General features: G+C 36.0%; 3 protein-coding genes across 5 annotated transcripts; all 3 read left to right on the top strand.

Annotated features, from left to right (window-relative positions):
* The first annotated feature begins 314 nt into the window (after positions 1-314).
* Positions 315-6,202, top strand: LOC133297875 (uncharacterized). Of its 2 annotated transcripts, none has more exons than XM_061497101.1 (6): positions 315-663; positions 1,418-1,510; positions 1,725-1,958; positions 2,705-2,807; positions 4,284-4,513; positions 5,349-6,202. In XM_061497101.1, the coding sequence occupies exons 1-6, from the start codon at positions 371-373 to the stop codon at positions 5,566-5,568; spliced, it is 1,173 nt and encodes a 390-aa protein (XP_061353085.1). In that variant the 5' UTR covers positions 315-370; the 3' UTR covers positions 5,569-6,202. The 2 variants fall into 2 exon arrangements, with proteins under 2 accessions (XP_061353085.1, XP_061353086.1); XM_061497102.1 differs by lacking the exon at positions 5,349-6,202 and adding an exon at positions 4,874-4,971.
* A 2,297-nt stretch (positions 6,203-8,499) lies between these two features.
* LOC133297876 (26S proteasome regulatory subunit 8 homolog A) lies at positions 8,500-17,299 on the top strand. 2 transcript variants are annotated; one of them, XM_061497104.1, is made up of 11 exons: positions 8,500-8,636; positions 9,359-9,567; positions 9,758-9,855; positions 10,002-10,226; positions 10,322-10,384; positions 10,486-10,649; positions 11,058-11,214; positions 11,408-11,506; positions 11,623-11,733; positions 16,426-16,512; positions 17,193-17,299. In XM_061497104.1, the coding sequence occupies exons 2-11, from the start codon at positions 9,402-9,404 to the stop codon at positions 17,196-17,198; spliced, it is 1,176 nt and encodes a 391-aa protein (XP_061353088.1). In that variant the 5' UTR covers positions 8,500-8,636; positions 9,359-9,401; the 3' UTR covers positions 17,199-17,299. The 2 variants fall into 2 exon arrangements, with proteins under 2 accessions (XP_061353088.1, XP_061353087.1); XM_061497103.1 differs by lacking the exon at positions 17,193-17,299 and having other exon boundaries at positions 16,426-16,566.
* LOC133297877 (uncharacterized) lies at positions 17,171-23,186 on the top strand. Its single transcript, XM_061497105.1, has 9 exons — positions 17,171-17,308; positions 17,390-17,551; positions 17,644-17,757; positions 17,843-17,998; positions 18,417-18,510; positions 19,270-19,352; positions 19,804-19,890; positions 21,246-21,475; positions 22,307-23,186. Exons 2-9 carry the CDS (start codon positions 17,402-17,404, stop codon positions 22,524-22,526), a joined length of 1,134 nt encoding a protein of 377 aa, XP_061353089.1. The 5' UTR covers positions 17,171-17,308; positions 17,390-17,401; the 3' UTR covers positions 22,527-23,186.
* The last annotated feature ends 290 nt before the right edge of the window (positions 23,187-23,476 follow it).

The following is a 23,476-nucleotide window of genomic DNA, read 5'->3' as shown; positions in this document are numbered from 1 at the left end:
ATATTTTTACATTAAATATAAGGAATTATAATCATACAAAGATAAAATAAATATAACCCTTAAATTAAGATAATCAATCTAATGATAAAATTGATTAATAGTAACTCTAATTGATTGGAACGATATCCTACCTCTTATTTTATAACTATTAATTTGATTATTTTTTTTTTAGAGGTGAATAACAAATTACTTACGAGAAGTAAGATTAGTTCTCAGAAATATCAAGTATATAATTCTCCGCTCACAGTATAGGTGAATTTTTTCACTGGCACTATAGGTGTAGCCAATATGAAATCTACTCGAAGAATCGATAACAATGTGTTGTACTAAAACACTTTGTCTTCGTCTTCGAACTCGCAATTGAAATAGAATGGCATTTCACAATCACAGAACCTCAAAGGGAAAACCAAAAGCATTCAGATCTCCAGTTTTGGTCCTTGGCGCAGCAGTGATAGCGATTGCGCTCTTGTTCTTGTTATGTTCCATGGTTTCGACAAGTGGGTCTTCAAAATCCGAACGTGAACAGCGTCACCAATTTGACAAGTATCTCTACTGGGGCAACAGAATCGACTGCCCCGGAAAACACTGTGGATCTTGTGAGGGTTTGGGTCACCAGGAATCAAGCCTCAGGTGTGCCCTTGAAGAGGCCATGTATCTTCGCAGGTGTGTAACCACTACCCTCATTAATGCCTTAGATGCTCTATTCATTTTTCATTCACTAATAAAGGGCAAAACCCGGACGCACAAGTTCATTTAATCATTAATCTAGGAGATATTCTAAACAAATGCTCTTATAAACATTTCATCAAATGGTTTGAATGCATATGTGCGTACTACATATTCAACTTATAAATTTATACCCTAAAGTTATGAAGACAAGTATATTTGTATACCGACGAATCACCCATACATCATTTGTAAAGTGGAGCACTTTAATGTATTAACATAGCAAATAATTTATTTATTTTTGCATTCAACTATTAACAAAAGTCAAAACTATACTCAAAATTGATTTTCAGTTAATTATAAATATTAGAGAAAGTGTTGTAACAAATACTAATGTCAAGCAGAACATAAAACTTTGCAACAATCCAAATTGATTTTCATCTGACAAAGGCATTAAAATATTAGTGGAATATATCTTTTACTTCGAACAAACGTCGAACAGGTGATAAGCACACTTAATAGATTCCCTTAAAAAATTGACATGGGTGTTTCCCATCCTCACAAATCATAAGCAAATTTTAAACTCAAATGTCTTGAAATAGAATAAGCTTTATTGCAATATGTTGCCATTTGTATGATTGTTGAGTGAAGAGATGGCAATTTGAACATTTTTTATTGTGGAGGAAAATATTAAGTAAACTTGTTATATGCTGGTCTTTCTCATGTGTTTGATCACTGTTGCTTGTTGCAGGACTTTTGTCATGCCATCGAGGATGTGTATTAATCCAATACATAATAAGAAAGGGATCCTTCATCATTCCAGTAATGCTAGTTCTGAGGAACGGTGAGTTGCTTTCTGGCTTCACTGTCAAATTCCTGGTTTTGTTCAAATTTGTAGCTATTTTCTGCTTTGAATCCTCATTTTCTTCAAGCAGTGAACATTAGTCCTGTGTAGGTGCTTGTATGTGATGAAACTTTTATATCATTAATATATGTATTTGTTATAATTTGCATTGCAAATTATTGGTTGATTTAACTAGCCCTGTTTACTATGAAAGGTGGGCAGCAAGTTCTTGTGCCATGGATTCTTTATATGACATTGACCTCATATCGGAGACTATCCCCGCAATTTTTGACAATTCAAAAGAGTGGTATAGGGTTCTATCAACAAGCATGAAGTTGGGAGCCAGAGGAGCTGCCCATGTGGAAGGAGTTAGCCGTGTTGATCTTAAAGAAAATAATCGCTACTCTGATCTGTTGCTCATAAACAGAACAGCTAGCCCACTTTCTTGGTAGGTTGGTCAATCTTACTACCCCTTCCCCCACTTATTTTCCTTTTCCAAATTGTTCATTCAGATATGCAAACTGCGCTTTTTTATTTGATTACATTGCAAGTTCAGGTTGATTTTTAGAATAGTAAGTGGGGTATATTTCTATAAAAGATGAAGCTTATCTGAATTTCATTCAATTTATACAGGAAGCAATAACAATTGCATGTTAGCCAGGGAAAAAAATGAAAAAATTTGTATGCAATTGTGATGCTTGGAAAACTACAAATATGATCATTCTTATGACTAGAAAATAAAAATTTGCTATTGAATTTTCATTAATCTGTAACCATGACCTTTGTAAAGCCTTTTTAAACTCTTAATTTCTACTAAAGTGTCTTCAGCTTCAGTCCACTTTGAAATATGTATCAATTTTATCTATATTTTCTTGTTAAAGGAATTTATTTCAAACTCGCAGAATTTCAGAAGTTGCTATATGATAGAGAAATTTGTTGAGAAGAACTCCTGAACTTTTAAAACTGATGTACCCTACAAATGTCTAAGTTATGAATTTAAAATATGCCCAATGTGGTTGACTTTGAAGTTTTAATTGTATCACAACTAATTTGAGTTGTAAATCATGCCCTGCAACAACTGCCAAAGATGCTACAATGTAGATGATTGCTCATAAAATTTGGTTTTTATATGCCATGGGCAGAGGTTCTTCTGAATTTTGGTCATTTTTTGAGGTGCTAGTGATAACCTTGCAGGTTTATGGAATGCAAGGATCGAAACAACCGTAGTGCTATAATGTTGCCATATTCATTTCTGCCCTCAATGGCTGCACAAAAACTAAGAGATGCAGCAGAAAAGGTCTACTTGATACATAATCTCTTTTAAGTCCTTAATTTTTGCATGTACGACTGATTTAATTTTAATTTTTTTTTTATAAAGGGTTTCTAAATCTATTGCTTGGAGTATACAATTTGTTAGAATATTAGTTTTTTTTTGGCTCTTCTAATGTTGGATTTGGATATTGTGCATCAACAAAAACCTGAATGAGTTATGTCAAGGGTAAAATGTTTGGCAAGGATAATGAATGTCTTGTCTCTGCACTTGGTAGATTACATGGAGGTTGTAGACTAGAGCGTTTCTTGAGCCTATCCTTGAAATTTGTATTGTGAACTAGCTTGTTGCAAGTCACACCAGGTCATGGACATGACTACATAGGATTGAACCTTTCTGGTGTATTTTTAATTCATAAAATGTAACATAATTTTATTGAGGCTGTTCAATTAAATGTATCTATATTTTGTGAATCTCTTAGTGCATAGATGAATGTAGAAATTTTACAGCATAATAGGGTTGTGGATATGATGGACATTATTAAGCCTTTTACCCCACGCGTGTTGCCCCCCTCTTTGTTTTCCCCAATAAGAAAAGGAAAGAACTGAGGCGAGGAAGAAATATGTATAAAGTTAAGAATAGTGGCAGATGAGAGATCTTATATTGGAGCTGAATTTAGGTTCAATTGTCATTATATACCATAATTTTTTTAGAGTTCAGTACCTCTTTTCAAAAGACAGTGTGACAGTTTAATTTGCATGCATGTTGGCTGGGAGGATGAGCAGCTAGGGGATTTAAGTTATTCTTTTGCATAGTTCACTGTGTTAATGCCTGTATCTGTGTATATCTCAGGTGTACATTTGTGTGCAGGTAATAGAATTCTAGGCAGCTAATTTGATAGACTAACAAGAACAGAATTGATCTTAGGGTTAGATATATGCTTGGTTTCATCCCTCCGTTATAATATTCTTTTGTTTCTCTTATTATCTCTTTTTTATGCAACCTGTTAGAGATATAATATAAAATCATTAATGTGTCTTTACCTAACATCTTAAACTTTTGGGATAGTTGGTTCGTGACATGATATTAGAGCCTTTATGGTCAAGTTGTCCGGAGTCAATCCTTTTCCCCCCGTTCTTCTACTAAAAAGTTAAATTTCAGCACAAGGTAGGCGGGCCTATGCATTCTCCAGGCTTTAAGCCAAAGTGTCTTTACACAACTGTTTAAGCTTTTAGTTTAGTTGGTTCATGATACAAAAAATAGATGATTTTTTTCTCAAAATATCCTTCAAAATTCAGAACATTGTAATTCTTGTGATGGGCCCTTGAAGTTTGTCTAAAACATAAGAAGGAAGGGATGAAGGCCCAAGACCATCAAATAACAACAACAACAGAGGGTAACAACAAAAACAGAATATAGGGAGAAAATGGGCATTACAATAGAACAATATCAGAATCTCTCTTTGTTAAACATTTCAGTTGCTGATCAGACTCTTGTTCACAGATCAAAACACTACTTGGTGATTATGATGCCATCCATGTTCGTCGCGGGGATAAAATAAAGACCAGGAAGGATAGATTTGGCGTAGTAAGGAGTCTCCACCCTCACCTAGATAGGGATACTCGGCCTGAGTTTATAATATGTAGAATAGCAAAGTGGGTCCCTCCTGGAAGAACCTTGTTTATTGCTTCAAATGAAAGGATTCCAGGGTTTTTTTCATCGCTTTCCGTCAGGTAACCGTTCTCATGTTCTCATTGGGGGTGGACCTAAAACTTGTATGTAATGATTGTCTTTAGCTGAGTTAAAAATTTAATATAAAATCATTCATATGTCTTCACCCAACAATATAAGTCTTTGAGATAATTGAATCATGATTGGTATTGAAGCCTCTATAATTATGTAGTCTAGAATTCAATTCTTAATGCTCCCATTTTTATAAATAGAAGTTTAAGTTCAGCATAAGGGAGGATGGATGTATGTATCGTCTATACTTCAACTCCAAAGGGCTCTTGCATGAAAGGTCATATTAGATTTAATATTGTTTGTGTTTTCACCTAACAGTTTTAACTTTTGTGGTAATTGGTTCGTGTCAGGATGCACAAATCATGCCCCCCAATAGTTTGACCGTAATTAAAATGTGTTAATGCTACAAGAAGCTGATCTTGTTTATGCAATGGTCACGGAAACAATATTCACAGGCTTGTCATATAGATTCTGCTGGACTTATTTGTTTGTTGTCATTTTTAAGTTAACATCTGGATTTATTTATAAAATGCAAAAATCGTAACATGCATTACATCTCACTGAACCTGATATGCAACACTTTGCACTCAAGTTATGATTTTTCTCTTATTCATGTTTTATTTTATCATGTCCTTCATCTGTTTTTTGGTGGATTATTTGTTGCTGGTTATTAGATTTGGAAGCTTATGGACACTTGATCATACCTAGTCCATATTCTTTACAGAAATTAACCAAAAATGATTCTGATATGCTGTAGTTTTTGGAGGAAACTTTTGGCTGGCATCAAATACTAAATTTTATGCTCTTCGTGCTTTAAATTTGCAGGTACAGATTGGCATATTCGTCAAATTATAGCCATGTCTTGGATCCATTGATTGAGAACAATTACCAATTATTCATGATCGAGAGGCTTATAATGATGGGTGCTAAATCGTTCATTAGAACATTCAAGGAAGGTGAGACAGATCTTAGCCTCACTGATGACCCAAAAAAGAACACTAAAGCTTGGCAGATACCTGTTTACAATGCGGATGAAACTTGCTGACATCTACACCTCGTATGCTAAAATTTGTATGCGATGCATACCCTAAATCTTTAAGAAGAAATTATTGTTGAGGGGAAAATGAGGTTGTCTTTGTTGTAAATTATGATGTTACCTACGGTCAAAATTTCATTAATTCATTAAATGTATGTACTTGTGTCACAGCAAAGCTGAAGTGGCCACAAATTTTGTTGCTGGACACTAGTTTGTGTGCACTAGTCTTGATCCAAAACTAGGCTTTGTACACGTAAAATTCTACTTTAGTATCACCCCCAAAGAATTGCCCAACAATTGACCCTTTATTCTTGCTCGGTGTAAACCACCAGAGATGGTGTAAACAAACCTGCAAGGTTCTTCCTCGGGATCCATTGGAGTGTTGATAGGGGCTCATTAACGTTGTTCTTGGCTTCCTCCTCTTGGCAAGAGAGATTTGTCCCTCTACTTATCTAGCTAGGGAGCATTTTGCCCATTCCTTTTGGTTTCCTATGGGAATTAGGGTTGTGGCTGTTAGCTTATTTCTGATTTGGTGAATTTCTAGAGGGCTCCATCACGGTTTAGCTGCTCTATTGAATGGTGAAGCTGAATGCAATTTCCCGTTTCATGGTCGAATCCTCCCAGGAACTTGTAGAGTATTCGGTATATCTATGACAAAAAGTAATCTATTTTCATTGCCTTTATGATTATTTTCTGTCATCTTTTTTTTTTTTTTTTTTTTCTTTTGGTAAGAGAGTTGCACAGAAAATATATTCCATGATTGCACCTTTCTTGTAGTGAATCGGAATGATAATTTGAGTCAAGTTATCCCAACTATCAATCGAAATGGATGGTAAGGAAAAGAATCAAGAGAGTGCAGTTTTCTTAAGATGGCTAAATTATGAGCGTTCAACTACGGCTTTTTCTACTTCGCGAGTTGGGTTTTTGCCGTTTAAAGACCTCGCTAATCATTTAACAAACATGGAATTATTGTGTTACCATTAATTGCGTGGTGTTTGGTAATAAAAAAAATTAATCAATTTTCCATCCCATAACACTCAATGTATCTCAAGTTTTATCCAAAAGCTCCAAGTACCTGCAAAATAAATTTTAAGATCTCTTTAAATGTGTTTTAAAAAAAATTATTTAGCCTATTGTATTGATTTATTATTTATTATTTAGATATATAACTAAAAAATTTATAATACTTCAATAATTTATTAATTACAGATTAATATTATTAGTTTTATAGATCATATAATAGTTTGATTCTATTTTCTGTCAATTTAAAGATCAAAAATTTCAGCTTCTTAACTTCATTGAAAGGCCTAAAAGGTTGGTAAATAGCTGGTAGGTAGGGGTGAAACTGGATCGGGTCGGCCTACAAGGGCTTACGGTTCAGCCTACGTCAGGCCAGACCTAACCTAGTATATTTTATAAAATAGGCCGGGTTTGGACTTTAAAAAACTTATTTAATAAAAAGGCCATAATCTCACTTTCACAAGGCCTGACCTACAAGCTTATAGGCCGACCTATATTGTCTATTTATTTTAAATAAAATAAAATAAAATAAGTATGACTTGAAGAAAAAATAAAAGATATAAATTTAATCAATTATAGTTATTTATAACTTAATTATATTTGATTATATTTTAATAGAAATCTGGCATTATTTCTTATATAGGAGGAACCAACATTTCAACATGTTAGATTGTGTGTATATATTAAAAGATTTTTGGGAGATGTTATACTTACTACAAACATCATGATGTGTTTGTTGGATTCATGTAGTTATTTTAATTTACATAGTATGAATTTGTTTGTTGGATCTGATAAATTATATGTTATTTAATTTGAGCATTTTGTTTTTGAAATTGACTTAAATGCAGATTGTATGAGTTTTGTTGTGATTCATGATTCTGTTTGGACGTTGAAATTATGATTTTTGGTTTAGCAACATAATTTGAGTATTTTGTAAAGTTGATTCATGGTTTTGCTTTGAAGTTAAAAATTAGCAGACTAACGGGCTAGGCCAGGCCATTTGTTTTTTATAAACAGGTCAAGTCAGGTTAACAGTTAGACTCGTACTAGGCTTGGGTCAGGCCTAATTAATTTTTTTTTTTTATGTAGGCTTGAGCTTTTCGGAACAAAGCTTGACGCAGCTCACTTTCACCTCTAATAGTTAGGTTGTTTAAGCAACAAAAAAAAAAGGATTAGTCATCATGTGTCGATTGAAACATACTTTAGAAAAAAAAACAAAAAAAAAACCCAATAGGCGAGTGAAGCTTTTATTATTTCATAAACATGTTATGTCAGAGCCTAAAAATGAGCCTACTATTTTCGTTTCATTTTATCCAATATATAATCTCACAATCAAACTAGAACAGGTTACAAAGTCAGTGAATTATCATTCTAAAAGAAATAAAAAAAGAATAAATTAAATCCTAGCATAACAAAATAGTTACAAGAAGTTCTCAGAAAAAAAAAATACAAATATAACCTATTTTTATAAAAATAATAAATTAAAAATATAAAAAAATTGTAAAATTTGTTATACCAACCTGTATAGTAGCTATCTAATGGACGCACAACCTGACACGGGCTACGTGACACGATACGACATGACATTCTGACACATTAATTTTAAAAAATGTCAAATTTTGATACATTAGGACACATTTTATATTAAATAATATCTTTAATTTATGTAGTGTATATTATATTTAATATTTAATATTTTAACAAAAAAAACTAAACTTATAATATTCATCAATTTTGCAAAGAAACATAAGATATCTCAAATATTTATATTAAATTTAATAAAATGGTAATCGAAATTGAACGAATCTAATAGTTGAAATTAAAAACTTAACCAACACAATCTCAATCTTTGAATTTTTTTTAAATTTATATAACACGTGTTAAAGCGTGGAATTGTGTCGTACAGTATCGAACAGCACACATCAGAGTCCTGCTTCGCAGCGCACAACATTACATGTGAAAACAGTCTCATCAGTGTCACTCTTCCACCCTTCAACGGTTTTCTCTCTCTGTCTCTATCTATTCGCTGATCGAATTTCAATTCCTAGGACTGCAAGGTTCGCTACGAATCTCTGTACCCTTTTCGATTCTCTCTCTTTTTATCATTCCGTGCTGTCTGTTCCTCCCTTGCAACACTTGCTTTGGGGTTTTGTTTTGTGTGATCGGATTTTGATGAAAGAGGAATTTTTTTTTTTGGGATTTTTCGGGTTTCATCTCACTTTTTTCTTTTACCCTTTTGTTTGTTGATTATTTTTACTTTCTTGCTTTTTGCAACGGCACTAGCAGTTTTTTTGTTTTTGTTTATTTATTTTTCTTATTTCAAAATTTTAATAGTTGGTCGTATGGTTCAAATTCTGGGTTTCAGTGAGCTATTTTGCTAGTGTGTCCTTTTATTTTATTTTTTTATTTTTGGTAAAAATCTAGAAAGCATTCTGGATTATCATGTGTACTCTCACTTTGAATCGGCCAGTATGCTATTTTGTGTAAATTTGATAAGCTGGTTTAGAAATAATTTTTTGCTCTAGAAAGCATTCTAGATTATCATGTGTACTCTCACTTTGAATCGGTTAGTATGCTATTTTGTGTACATTTGATAAGCTGGTTTAGAAATAATTTTTTCTTTAGAGCTTATAATTATCATTTCACACTTTTTTTTTTTTGTTTGGGTTAAATTTTAGAAGTGAGAAGCCTGAAATTTGTGTCTTAAACTTAGTAGTACACTTGTGATGGCTTCAAAACGCATTACTAAGGTCCTTACTAACGTCTATTACTACCTCAGAGGTGGTTTTGTTTTGGAATCAATTCGTTAGATCTTGGAAACCATGGCTATCGCACCGGAGGAGAATTGCTCCGCCAAGCCTACCAAGCAGGGAGAGGGTCTCCGCCAGTACTATTCTCTTCACATCCATGAGCTTCAGCTCCTCCTCCGCCAAAAGACCCACAACCTCAATCGTCTCGAGGCTCAGCGAAACGAGCTTAATTCTAGGGGTACGTTTTCCCTACCCTTAACCCTAACCCTATTCTTTACTTTTACTTATTAACCTATTGTTTTGTTTTTCTTGTTTTTAATACGATTTTTTCAATTTCATTGCAATGACACAAATCCTATTAGTTAACTTTTTGTTTTTAGTTTTCATCAATTAATCCTTGATATTCTCAATTATGCCAATCTTGATAGTGAGGATGCTCCGAGAAGAACTGCAGCTTCTTCAGGAGCCTGGCTCATATGTCGGTGAAGTTGTCAAAGTTATGGGCAAGAACAAAGTCTTGGTCAAGGTCAGCTCATGTTCCATTCTAACTCTCTCTCTCTCTTTCTATCTCTCGTGTGTCAAAGGCTGGTAATGTTAATTTGTACATGAAATTTTATAAATCCGGATCAAAACCTAGCTGAAGTACTGATTTTTCCTTTTTACTTTTTTCAGGTCCATCCAGAAGGAAAATATGTTGTCGATATTGATAAAAATATTGACATTACAAAGATTACTCCGTCAACTAGAGTTGCCCTCCGCAATGACAGTTATGTTCTTCATTTAGTTCTGCCAAGCAAAGTTGATCCGCTGGTCAACCTGATGAAAGTTGAAAAGGTTCCCGATTCTACATATGACATGATTGGTGGTTTAGACCAGCAAATCAAAGAAATAAAAGAGGTACATTGCCTGACATTCTATATATGTTTTGTACTATTATATATTCGGAAAAGCATTATTGTTTCTGGGCCTTATGTATGTGATCAAATTTACAGGTCATTGAGCTACCAATTAAACATCCTGAGCTGTTTGAGAGTCTAGGAATAGCACAACCAAAGGTAGTATCTTATTCTGAGGTTATTGCCAAATTTTCCGTCCTTCCGTCAGCTTATTTAGTTGTTGTTTTTTCTGTTTGCTGACTTTCTTTCACATATAACAGGGTGTCCTGCTCTATGGCCCCCCTGGTACAGGAAAAACTTTGTTGGCTCGGGCAGTGGCACATCATACTGATTGTACATTCATCAGGGTGTCTGGTTCTGAATTAGTTCAGAAATACATTGGAGAAGGTTCTAGAATGGTCAGGGAACTTTTCGTTATGGCCAGGTTTATCCTCTTTACTCAGCTTAATCCAATCATTATCTTTTGCCCTACACCAAAATAGAAGGGGGAAAAAGATGTCTTCTTGGTTTCATGACTTCGTGGGTTGAAGATATTTATAAGAGAGGGCATAAGTTAACTTAGGGTGAAGATATATTTCTTGTTAATGAGATTTTAATTGTCCAGTTTGGAGTTAGATGCATAGAATGTATGACTGAAATTTGCGTGGATATTATGTCCTTTTTCCATTTTTCACTGAGCGACACTTAAAAAGACCAAAATGGACAATTTTATTCCCCAAGACATATTTGTTTTATTATATCCATGTTCTGATAATCTAAAAGAATGAAATATGTTGTCTGAAGTCTTGTTTAATTATTATGATGGAACACTGAACGCCATTCTTTTTCACAGGGAGCATGCTCCATCAATTATCTTCATGGATGAAATTGACAGTATTGGATCAGCCCGTATGGAATCTGGAAGTGGTAATGGTGATAGTGAGGTACAGCGCACTATGCTGGAACTTTTGAACCAGTTGGATGGATTTGAAGCTTCAAATAAGATCAAGGTGACACATGTTGCTTCATTATGGTGCTATACTCCTATAGTGTATTAAGGGGAATTTCAAAACTTGCATGGTGTCTACTGCAGTAAATAGAAATCCGTAACAGATAAAGAGAGATTATTAATTTTATCTGACTATTTTGAGATATAATTCACAATATTTTGAGGAAGTTCTGAAGAGAAATATGTAACTACAGGTTTTGATGGCCACAAATCGGATTGATATCCTGGATCAAGCCCTCCTTCGACCTGGACGGATTGACCGGAAGATTGAATTTCCAAACCCTAATGAAGAGGTTTCCATCCTTGCCTTCATGTTACCTTTTAATATTCTTGTACTCAGAAAGAAGATGCGCCTTCTGCATTGATAACAGATATTCCTGAAATTGACTGTGTATTCATTTTTATGTAGTCGCGGCTAGATATTCTGAAGATCCATTCAAGAAGAATGAATTTAATGCGTGGCATTGATTTGAAGAAGATTGCTGAGAAGATGAATGGAGCATCTGGTGCTGAGCTTAAGGTATTTTCCACTTCATTTGCATTGCATTTTTGGTTTTTCTAGCTTCTCTACTATCCTCTTAAAAATTGTCCTTTGCTTTTGTGATTTATTACTCTGTGGTCGCACTTATTTAAATAATAGGTGCCTTCATTTTCATATAATATTTCCTTGTCGAATGGGGTAAATGCACTATCCATGTCAAAAATCATAATGATAAAAGCATATAGTGATGAATTTAAGTATTCATACTTGTTAGAATATTAGATATGATATGATTAGATTTGATTAGATATGATTGAATTCTGTCTTATCCGTAAATAGTCTGACTGTATTCTGACTGTATTAGGATTAGGTTTGGATTAGGTTTGGGCCTTACACTTAAGCCCATTAGGGTCTCTATATATTGTAACTCCTTGACACAGATCAATACACAACATATTATTCTTCTATTATTTTATATTCAAGTTGGTATCAGAGCTCTTTCGTTCTGGGAACCCTCGCTTCCGCTTAGAAACCTTGTTTTTTGCTTTAAAACCTAAGCCCACTGCTTAGGAGTCCTCTTTCTTGCCGTGCGTCCTTCCGGCAAGCCTTCTAGGGCTGTAAACAACCTCTGAGTGATTTTTCCAAACGTGTCAGCACCTCCGACGGCCACCGGAACCACCGCCCGCCGTCAGAATCACTGTTCAGGCAACCGGAGACTTTTTCCGGCGACTTTTCCGACCAAACTTCACGCGATCAGGACCCTCTCTTCCCGACGACCAGGTCTGTGGTGGTTCGGTCAGCAACGCATTTCCCACGCGCCGTCACGCGCCACCTGTCTTCTCTGCGCGTGGGCTTCACGCGCCACCTTCTGCCGGCGCGTGAGCACTATTCCAGCGGCTTTTTCCGGCCGGTCTTGGACAGAGAAGCTCGCCTTCTCCTCCCCTTTCTGGATCTGTGATTGTTTCTCTGTGGGTCTGACCTTAGACGCGTGGTTCTTCTTGATTGGATATCGTTTGCCTTCGTTTACGGCTTTTATATTTTATCTTTAAATGGCAGCAGCATCTCCTGATCTCTCGGAGGTTAACTCTCCTTCTATTGTTGCAAATATAGCTCAGTCAGACAATGCATCATTTGGTTCAGGTTCAGACTATGCTGTACTCCAAACCCCTCTGAGGAAGGCTTCTCCTCAGTCTCAGCCTTATACTGGTAATCCTGTTGCTTGTGTTTCTCATTCTACATCACTTGGCACTTGGATATTTGACTCCGGTGCTACCGATCATCTCTGTGGTAATAAGGAACTCTTTACATCTCTTACTTATTCTGATCATTTATCGTCTTTTACCCTTGCGGATGGAACCAAAGCCCCAGTTCGTGGGATTGGACAAGCTCGTCCGACCTCTACCTTGGCCCTGACATCTGTCTATTACATTCCTGGCATCCCTTATAACTTAATTTCTATTAGTAAGTTGATGCACTCCCTCACTTGCACCATTACTTTCTCTAACCATTCTGTTTCTGTGCAGGATTCGGGTACGGGGAAAATGATTGGAGTGGGTCGTGAGTCACGAGGGCTTTATTATCTGGATGTGCCTCGTCCTTCAGTAGCATGCTCTCTCACAGAATCTCCACAACTTATCCACAGTCGCCTTGGTCATCCAAGTCTTTCAAAGTTGCAGAAAATGGTTCCTCTTTTGTCCGGTCTTCAGTCTTTAGATTGTGTGTCATGTCAACAAGGGAAGCATACACGCTCCTCTTTTGCCAGTCGAGTCAATAAACGAGCTGATGCCCCTTTCTCTCTTGTTCATTCAGATATTTGGGGTCCAAGTCGTACCTTGTCTGTCTTAGGTTTTCGGTATTTCGTTACCTTTATTGATGATTTTTCCCGTTGCACTTGGACCTATTTAATAAAAATCGTTCCGAGCTATTTTCCATTTATAAAAAGTTTTCTACTGAGATCCATACTCAATTTGGTGTTTCTATTCGTATTCTACGTAGTGATAATGCTAAGAAATATGTTTCTATTGATTTTTCTAAATTCTTGGCCACACAAGGTACTTTACATCAAACTACTTGTCCTCACACTCCACAACAAAATGGGGTGGCTGAACGTAAAAACAGACATCTCATTGAAACTGCCCGTACCCTTCTTATTCATATGCAGGTTCCCCTTCACTTCTGGGCAGATGCTGTACTCATATCTTGTTTTCTCATCAATCGCATGCCTTCATCTGTGCTCCACAATGACATTCCTCATAATCTATTGCTTCCAGATGTTCCTCTTTATCCTCTAACTCCACATGTCTTTGGTTGTACTTGTTTTGTTCATGATCTCACTCCTGGTAAGGATAAGTTAACATCCAAAGCCTTTCAGTGTATCTTTCTTGGTTATTCTCGTCTTCAAAAGGGTTATCGTTGTTATTCTCCCGACCTTAAGCGTTACTTAGTTTCCGCTGATGTCACTTTTCTTGATCAACAACCCTTTAATTCTATCCCATCTCAGATGTCACAGGTTGATCATGTCCTTCCTGTCCCTTTTCTTGACTTGTCTTTGCCAGCTGCAGGTGCTACTATTCCAGATGAGCAACCTATTGCTTCTATACCTGAGGACCGTCCACTTCTCACCTATCAGCGTCGCAAAACTGTGCCTCCTGTCGACTCGACTCTTGCTGACTCATCGCCCACTGCTGTTGCTTCTTCCCCTCCGGATCCTTCATCAGAGACTCTTCCCATTGCTCAAAGAAAAGGTACACGTACTACTCGTAACCCTTATCCTCTTTATACCTTTTTGAGTTATGACCGTCATTCTTCACCTCATTTCACCTTTGTTTCTAGTCTTTCTTCTATTTCTATTCCTAAGACCGCAGGTGAAGCACTTTCCCATCCAGGGTGGCGTCAAGCAATGCTTGATGAGATGACTGCACTTCATTCCAATGGCACTTGGGACCTTGTTTCTGCTCCTCCAGAGAAGTCTATAGTTGGTTGTCGCTGGGTTTTTACTGTGAAAGTTGGACCTGATGGCCATATTGATCGTCTCAAGGCACGTTTAGTTGCCAAGGGTTTTACTCAAATCTTTGGCCTTGATTATAGCGATACATTTTCTCCGGTCGCTAAGATGGCGTCAGTCCGCCTCTTTCTTGCCCTTGCTGCTGTTCGTCACTGGCCACTCCTTCAACTTGACATCAAAAATGCCTTTCTTCATGGTGATTTACAAGAAGAAGTTTACATGGAGCAACCACCTGGTTTTGTTGCTCAGGAGGAGTCTGGAAAGGTGTGTCGTCTTCGGAAATCCTTATATGGTCTCAAGCAGTCTCCTCGAGCATGGTTCAGTCGTTTCAGTTCTGCTGTTCAGGCGTTTGGCTTAATCCGCAGTAAAGTTGACCATTCTGTGTTTTATAGGATTACATCTCCTGATAAGTGTATCTATTTGTTAGTCTATGTTGACGACATCATTCTCACCGGAAGTGATCAAGACGGAATTCGTCAGTTAAAACAGCATTTGTTTAGTACATTTCAAACAAAGGACCTTGGGAAGCTGCGTTACTTCTTGGGAATTGAGGTGGCGCAATCAAGACAGGGCATTTCTATCTGTCAAAGGAAATATGCCTTGGATATCCTAGAAGAAACTGGTATGTTGGGGAGTAAACCAGTTGATACACCTATGGATCCTAATGTCAAGTTATTACCCGGACAGGGGGAGCCGTTATCTGATCCTGGACGTTATCGGAGGCTAATTGGGAAGCTCAATTATCTTACTGTGACTAGGCCAGATATTTCTTTCGCTGTCAGTACGGCCAGTCAGTTCCTTGATTCCCCTTGTGATTCACATTGGGATGCTGCTGTGAGGATCCTCCGATACATCAAAGGAGCACCAGGAAAAGGTTTGTTGTATTCGGATCAGGGAAATACAGAAATTTGTGGTTACTCAGATGCCGATTGGGCAGGATCACCCTCGGACAGACGCTCTACTTCTGGTTATTGTGTCTTCTTCGGAGGAAACTTAATCTCATGGAAAAGCAAGAAACAACCTGTTGTTTCCCGTTCTAGTGCAGAAGCTGAGTATCGTGCAATGGCAAATACTACCTGTGAGTTGATCTGGTTAAAGCAGTTGATTCAGGAGCTTCATCTTTGTGAACAGAAACAACCCATGACACTCATCTGTGATAATCAAGTTGCACTACATATATCCTCTAATCCTGTTTTTCATGAGAGGACCAAACATATAGAGATTGATTGTCACTTCATTCGGGAAAAGATTCAGTCAGGAGAAATCAAGACAGCTTTTGTCAACTCATCTAATCAACTAGCAGATGTTTTCACTAAAGCTCTTAGAGGTCCTCAGGTTGAATACATTTGTAACAAGCTTGGTGCTCATAATATATACGCACCAGCTTGAGGGGGAGTGTTAGAATATTAGATATGATATGATTAGATTTGATTAGATATGATTGGATTCTGTCTTATCCGTAAATAGTCTGACTGTATTCTGACTGTATTAGGATTAGGTTTGGATTAGGTTTGGGCCTTACACTTAAGCCCATTAGGGTCTCTATATATTGTAACTCCTTGACACAGATCAATACACAACATATTATTCTTCTATTATTTTATATTCAAGTATACTAAACCAATTGTAGAGCAATGTGTTTGCTTATATTGTCTGCTTAAATTAATGCATTCTTTTAAGTGTGTCCTAACCTGAATATCCTTAATTTTTGTGTCTCTTTTATGCAGGCTGTGTGCACAGAAGCTGGAATGTTTGCTTTGAGGGAGAGGAGGGTACATGTGACACAGGAGGATTTTGAGATGGCTGTGGCCAAGGTGATGAAAAAGGAAACCGAGAAAAATATGTCACTGCGGAAGTTGTGGAAATGATTTGTTTTTCATGTTTCTGGTGCTTATTGTCCTACTAGGATGGACAGAAAACACACAGTTAGGGTTGTTTCAATTTACAGTCACACTTGCTTTCATTTTGATATGTTGACTGAGTTATTTTGATATGTCTTCAGAGTGCACTCTGCATATATTGGGTTAATATTTTTAAAGATTTATTATTGCAGACCACTAAATTAAACTCGTGAAAATCATGAGCAACCACAATTATGCAATGCCCAAAAACAATAATCCTTTAAATACTAAATGAAACCATTATATTGTAGTAAGAGCTTAACAAAACAGAACCTCAAAACCTTTCTTGTCATTGGATTTGGATGGTCTGTTGTTTTAAAGCAACAACGGGTGTCTCTGGTATTGTTTTAGATATTGTCTACAGTGATTTCCCGAAATAAAATAAAATTGAAGTCTATCAAAATGATACCGAATGCCAAACAGTACTTTCTATGGAATGTGCGTGTGTGCGCTTGTTTGTTTTATATATGAATGAAATTTCAAGGTGGTCGTTAGGACACATAATTTTAAAAGTTCCTTTTGAGAGAAAAGGATAAAGTAAAAAACTTGTTTGTTTCAATGGCATACATGGCTGTATGTATGGTCTCCGCAAGAACTGAAGAAGGCCCAGCCGACCCGAGCCATGTGTGTCGCTTTCGTACTCCTTCCCTGAGATAGAGAAGGCGAAGCAAACATAGCACCACGTTACAAGGAAAAGGAAAAGGGGAAGGTAATTTGGCTCCTCATTGTTGTTTTGATTTACTCACTATTTAGCTATGCATTTTGGATAGTAACATTCGCCCAAATATAGATTTGCAATATTATGGACTTGGCTTTCCGTTCACCCTTGTACCTACCATCACCATCTACCACTACTACTACTACTACAAGGAGGCCAAATTACCTGGTTAGGCCTTTAAGATCAACCACCTGGAAACTCTCCATGTCCATGACCATACCTTCAGCTCAGGTTGCTCTTCTTATGCCTCTCATCTCATGCTTGCTATTTTCTTTCCAACACAAACTGGGGTTAACTAACAACTTTTTTTTTTCCCGGGTTTTAAGGCATATGATTCTGTGTTAGAGAACAAAAAGCATCAACTTTTGAACTCTCTCCAAGACACACAAAGGGGGCTCTTGACAACTCCTGACCAACGCTCTTCTATCGAGGAGGCTCTGGTACTATTTTGTAAGTTCCTTATTTTCTTTTGTCCATTCAGTCCACACTAAATATAAGCTGTATTTGGTTTGGTTTGGTTGGCAGGTGAATGTAGAGGGGTGCAACATGGGTGAGCCTATCAATTTGGCCATGTTGGATGGAACATGGTGCCTCCAGTATACTTGTGCTCCTGATGTTCTCATTCTTCTGCAAGCTGCTGCTACACTTCCTTTCTTTCAACTACTAACATTCCTGCATTCTGTCAACTGCAGCAAAATCTTGCTTCTTTTTTCCTTCCTTTTTCACTAATCTCTTGGCCAATTTGTTTTCTTCTGACTTCACACTTTGCTTTACCTTTCTTTTCTAGTTATGCAAAAACTCTTGGCATTGACCATTTTACAGACACGGCTTCGGGGTTAAAATAAATTTCTTACACTGTGCTTTCTGATTTAATTTTCTAGATCATTTTTATGAGAGTATCTTGCTTCCTCAGAAGTCTTCTCATTAACATGATTGCTACAAGTTAGGTGCTACGCTTATTCACAGCTATTATATCTATGAAATGCATTTATGTAGGTCATTGTGGCAATGCTTTTTTCTATGTTCTCTGTTATTTTGTTTTTTTCCTGTGTTCTCTTACCATTATTATATTATTTCATTTGCTTCCATGTTGAGATAGGTTGGGCAGATCTTTCAGAAATTTGAATGTCGTGATCAATCTAATGGAGGTGTTATCCGTAATATTGTCTGGTGGAGTATTCCAAATTTGTTAGCACCTTCCTTTGCACTCCCCTATCTTAGGAGGCTGCAATTAAGTTCATGCTTATGAAAGTCCTGCAGCTCAGAGTATACTCTGAATTGTGACTTTGTTTTCACTAACTTACTTTGATCACCCTTCACTTGTAAATTCTTTCTTTCCCTTTCTATTTCCACAATATTATAGAGAGATTGACTAGATTATACTCCTCAGATTGATTCTTGAATATGCTTTCTTAGATATCAAGATGGCAAAACAACTTGTCATTTGTATTCCTGTTACTGGTGATCAGTTCTTTTATACAATTCAAAATTTACTTCCTTTTTCCAAGATTATGCATTGCAAAAAGGATTTGGTTTTTCGGCCTTTTAATGGGGTATGGGTATACATCATCCCAGGGGAAAAAGCAAAATTAAAAATGAATTAAGAGCAATTGAACTTTCCCCTTTTTCTTTGCTGTCAGTCTTCATGAACATGACTTATGTTGTAACCTTTATTGCAGTAGACATGTTGCGTAAGTTCAAGACCTATGATTTGCATGCAAACTCAGAATTTTACAGTAACGATGTGTTCAAATGTCTGGGAAACTGAGATAATCTTGTTAGTCAAAACCTAGTTCCTTTATGCTTCTAGCAAATGTATATATTGTTATCTTGTAACTCCTAGCCAAACCTTGGATGGTTGGAAAACAAAAATTAGATGAAATATTTATACTTGAGCTTTGTTACTCTGTCCTTAGACCCAAAAAATAAAAAATTCTTGGTCTATTTCTTACAGCAACAAGAAGGTGCTACATTGCTTGTATCAGCCAAGTTTTCTGTTGTATCTGTACGCAATATCTATCTCAAGTTTGAAGAGGTAATCATTTTGCTTTAGATGAACATGCTTTCTAATATAGTTGAGACACAAATCTATCTAAAAGAATGCCAGGCTTGTTTAGTACACGATACATATAATTTCTCTTTTCTTGTTAGTAAATGGTTAGAGTGATCATCCACATTTAATTTCATTTATGGTATTTGTTATGTCATAACATTTTTTCCATGCCCCATTTCTAGATTTTATTATGTTTATGCATAAGTTTTTATTCCTCAAGAATGTGTTAGAGCTTAATGTAAATTCTAGGGTTAATATAATCTGATTTATTATTTATGATGGTGATACCCCTCAAATTTCACTTCTACATTACCTAAGATTGACAAAAGACTATCATTTACTATTGATATTTAGGTATTAAAATGGCATTTCCTTCTTTAGTTGGTACTATGCATTTGTAACATCAGATGAAACATGCATTTATACCTGGCAGATAACAGTTCAAGATATAAATATTAGTGAAGAGCTGCAGGCTCTAATAGCTCCAGCAATACTGCCACGAACTTTTATAAGTCTGCAGGTAATTCAACCTTAATTTATGGGTATGGCTGTGTGCTTGGATTGTTAATTTGAATGCACTCTCTTACTGGCATAAGATATACGATACCATACCATTGGCACGGGTAACCATGTGTCGAAGCTGTTTCTGCTCCAAGACTTTTTTTTTTTTTTTTAGTAATATCTGCTTCAAAAATTTGGTGTGTACTTTATGTGAATGGCCTATAGTTTTCATTTGGAAACTGCTTATGGTTGACATGCTATTGTCTGGCTTTTGTGTGTGCATTTTATGATTTTTCATTTATATGCTCCTCAAAGAAAAATTGTTTCCGAGAAATCCAGAGCTGTAACAGAAATCAAACTAAATTTATTTACATTTTTGTGGATCGAAAAAGAAATTATTGGGACAAAAGTAGTGAAGTACAACTATGGGGAGGACAAGACATCCTCCAAAACAAGAAGAAAAGAATAACAATGAAAAAAAAAGAATCAACACTACAAGAAGGCGGCCCTGTGTCTCTTTGTACCAGTACAGTAATGGTAATTCCTTTGAAATGGCCATGAGTAGAGCACCACTGAGAAGCCATAAACAAATCAACGAGGGAGGGTTAAGATGGTGATTACTCTGATATTGTGACTTCTTGCTTCATACAAAATGAACTGAAGGATAAGCAGTTGACTGTTTTGTATACCATGTACTCTTCTATGAGGAACCTAACTTACCTTTAATTTACCATATATAAGCATTTGCTGTCATATGCTTTGAATGAATGTAATTGCCCTCCTCACTATGTAATCTTGCATTGGTCCTTAAGATACTGTCACTTATCATAAGGATATAAATTTTGGACAGGATTGATGAAATTTTTTTATGCAACCTGTTAGAGATATAATATAAAATCATTAATGTGTCTTTACCTAACATCTTAAACTTTTGGGATAGTTGGTTCGTAACATGATATTAGAGCCTTGATGGTCAAATTGTCCAGAGTCAATCCTTTTTCCCCGTTCTTCTACTAAAAAGTTAAATTTCAGCACAAGGTAGGCGGATTTATGCATTCTCCATGCTTTAAGCCAAAGTGTCTTTACACATCTGTTTAAGCTTTTAGTTTAGTTGGTTCATGATTCAAAAAATAGATGATTTTTTTCTCAAAATATCCTTCAAAATTCAGAACATTGTAATTCTTGTGATGGGCCCTTGAAGTTTGTCTAAAATATAAGAAGGAAGGGAAGAAGGCCCAAGACCATCAAATAACAACAACAACGGAGGGTAACAACAAAAACAGAATATAGGGAGAAAATGGGCATTACAATAGAACAATATCAGAATCTCTCTTTGTTAAACATTTCAATTGCTGATCAGACTCTTGTTCACAGATCAAAACACTACTTGGGGATTATGATGCCATCCATGTTCGTCGTGGGGATAAAATAAAGACCAGGAAGGATAGATTTGGCGTAGTAAGGAGTCTCCACCCTCACCTAGATAGGGATACTCGGCCTGAGTTTATGATATGTAGAATAGCAAAGTGGGTCCCTCCTGGAAGAACCTTGTTTATTGCTTCAAATGAAAGGATTCCAGGGTTTTTTTCATCGCTTTCCGTCAGGTAACCATTCTCATGTTCTCATTGGGGGGTAAAACTTGTATGTAATGATTTTCTTTAGCTGAGTTAAAAATGTAATATAAAATCATTCATGTCTTCACCCAACAATATAAGTCTTTGAGATAATTGAATCATGATTGGTATTGAAGCCTCTATAATTATGTAGTCTAGAATTCAATTCTTAATGCTCCCATTTTTATAAATAGAAGTTAAAGTTCAGCATAAGGGAGGATGGATGTATGTATTGTCTATACTTCAACTCCAAAGGGCTCTTGCATGAAAGGTCATATTAGATTTAATATTGTTTGTGTTTTCACCTAACAGTTTTAACTTTTGTGGTAATTGGTTCATGTCAGGATGCACAAATCATGCCCCTCAATAGTTAGACCGTAATTAAAATATGTGTTAATGCTACAAGAAGCTGATCTTGTTTATGCAATGGTCACGGAAACAATATTCACAGGCTTGTCATGTAGGTTCTGCTGGACTTATTTGTTTGTTGTCATTTTTAAGTTAACATCTGGATTTATTTATAAAATGCAAAAATTGTAACATGCATTACATCTCACTGAACCTGATATGCAACACTTTGCACTCAAGTTATAATTTTTTCTCTTATTCATGTTTTATTTTATCATGTCCTTCGTCTCTTTTTTGGTGGATTATTTGTTGCTGGTTATTAGATTTGGCAGCTTATGGACACTTGATCATACCTAGTCCATATTATTTACAGAAATTAACCAAAAATGATTCTGATATGCTGTAGTTTTTGGAGGAAAATTTTGGCTGGCATCAAATACTAAATTTTATGCTCTTGGTGCTTTAAATTTGCAGGTACAGATTGGCATATTCGTCAAACTATAGCCATATCTTGGATCCATTGATTGAGAACAATTACCAATTATTCATGATCGAGAGGTTTTTAATGATGGGTGCTAAAACGTTCATTAGAACATTCAAGGAAGGTGAGACAGATCTTAGCCTCACTGATGACCCGAAGAAGAACACTAAAGTTTGGCAGATACCTGTTTACAATGGGGATGAAACTTGCTGACATCTACACCTCGTATGCTAAAATTAATATGCGATGCATGCCCGAAATATTTATGAAGAAATTAATGTTGAGGGGAAAATGAGAGGGTATCTTTGTTGTAAATTATGATGTTACCTACGGTCAAAATTTCATTAATTCATTAAATGTATGTACTTGTGTCACAGCAAAGCCGAAGTGACCACAAATTTTGTTGCTGGACACTAGTTTGTGTGCACTAGTCTTGACCCAAAACTAGGCTTTATACACGTAAAATTCTGCTCTAGTATCACCCCAAAGAATTGCCCAACAATTGACCCTTTATTCTTGCTCGGAGTAAACCATCAGAGATGGTGTAAACAAATCTGCAAGGTTCTTCCTCTGGATCCATTGGAGTGTTGATAGGGGCTCATTAGCGTTGTTGTTCTTGGCTTCCTCTGGATCCATCACGGTTTAGCTGCCCTATTGAATGGTGAAGCTAGAAGCAGTTTCCCGTTTCATGGTCGAATACTCCCAGGAACTTGTAGAGTATTGGGTAAATTCTTTTACCAAATATGACAAAAAGTAATCTATTTTCATTATCTTTATGATTATTTCCCCCCTCCTCGGTAAGGGAGTTGCACAGAAAATATATTCCATGATTGCACCTTTCTTGTAATCGGAATAATAATTTGAGTCCAAGTTATCCCAATTATCAATAGAAATGGATGGTAAGGACAAGAATCAAGAGTGCATTTTTCTTAGTGACTGTTTGGATATTTTTTTTTATTTTAAGTTAGAAGCTATTTATAAGTTAGGCCAAACAGATTTTGAGAAAAAATTTTATAATGAAAAATTCTTTTTTTATAATAAAAAAGAAGAAGCTAAAAGCAAAAAGCTTGAGTAGTATTTTTTAAGCTCTTATCTATTTTTCTTGAATTGTGTATTTTTTTTTAACGAAGAGTTATAAAGATAGAGGGAGATAATTTTCATTA

The sequence above is a fragment of the Gastrolobium bilobum genome, unplaced genomic scaffold (genome assembly GCF_033153095.1).
Source record: "Gastrolobium bilobum isolate Gb01-03AN ecotype WA unplaced genomic scaffold, APGP_CSIRO_Gbil_v1 utg19275, whole genome shotgun sequence".
Lineage (NCBI taxonomy): Eukaryota > Viridiplantae > Streptophyta > Magnoliopsida > Fabales > Fabaceae > Gastrolobium > Gastrolobium bilobum.
Note: the sequence above shows the minus strand (reverse complement) of the source record. Positions and strands in the feature narration are given on the sequence as shown.

Bases quoted from the DNA above. Each gene is read 5' to 3' on its own strand.
- LOC133297876 (XM_061497103.1), top strand. From the start codon at position 9,402: ATGGCTATCGCACCGGAGGAGAATTGCTCCGCCAAGCCTACCAAGCAG. The intron at 10,385-10,485 runs GTAGTATCTTAT...CACATATAACAG, and splicing joins TAGGAATAGCACAACCAAAG to GGTGTCCTGCTCTATGGCCC. The intron at 11,507-11,622 runs GTTTCCATCCTT...ATTTTTATGTAG, and splicing joins TTCCAAACCCTAATGAAGAG to TCGCGGCTAGATATTCTGAA.
- LOC133297877 (XM_061497105.1), top strand. From the start codon at position 17,402: ATGGACTTGGCTTTCCGTTCACCCTTGTACCTACCATCACCATCTACC. The intron at 18,511-19,269 runs CACCTTCCTTTG...TCTATTTCTTAC, and splicing joins GAGTATTCCAAATTTGTTAG to AGCAACAAGAAGGTGCTACA. The intron at 21,476-22,306 runs GTAACCATTCTC...TTAAATTTGCAG, and splicing joins TTTTCATCGCTTTCCGTCAG to GTACAGATTGGCATATTCGT.
- LOC133297875 (XM_061497101.1), top strand. From the start codon at position 371: ATGGCATTTCACAATCACAGAACCTCAAAGGGAAAACCAAAAGCATTC. The intron at 2,808-4,283 runs GTCTACTTGATA...TCTTGTTCACAG, and splicing joins TAAGAGATGCAGCAGAAAAG to ATCAAAACACTACTTGGTGA. The intron at 4,514-5,348 runs GTAACCGTTCTC...TTAAATTTGCAG, and splicing joins TTTTCATCGCTTTCCGTCAG to GTACAGATTGGCATATTCGT.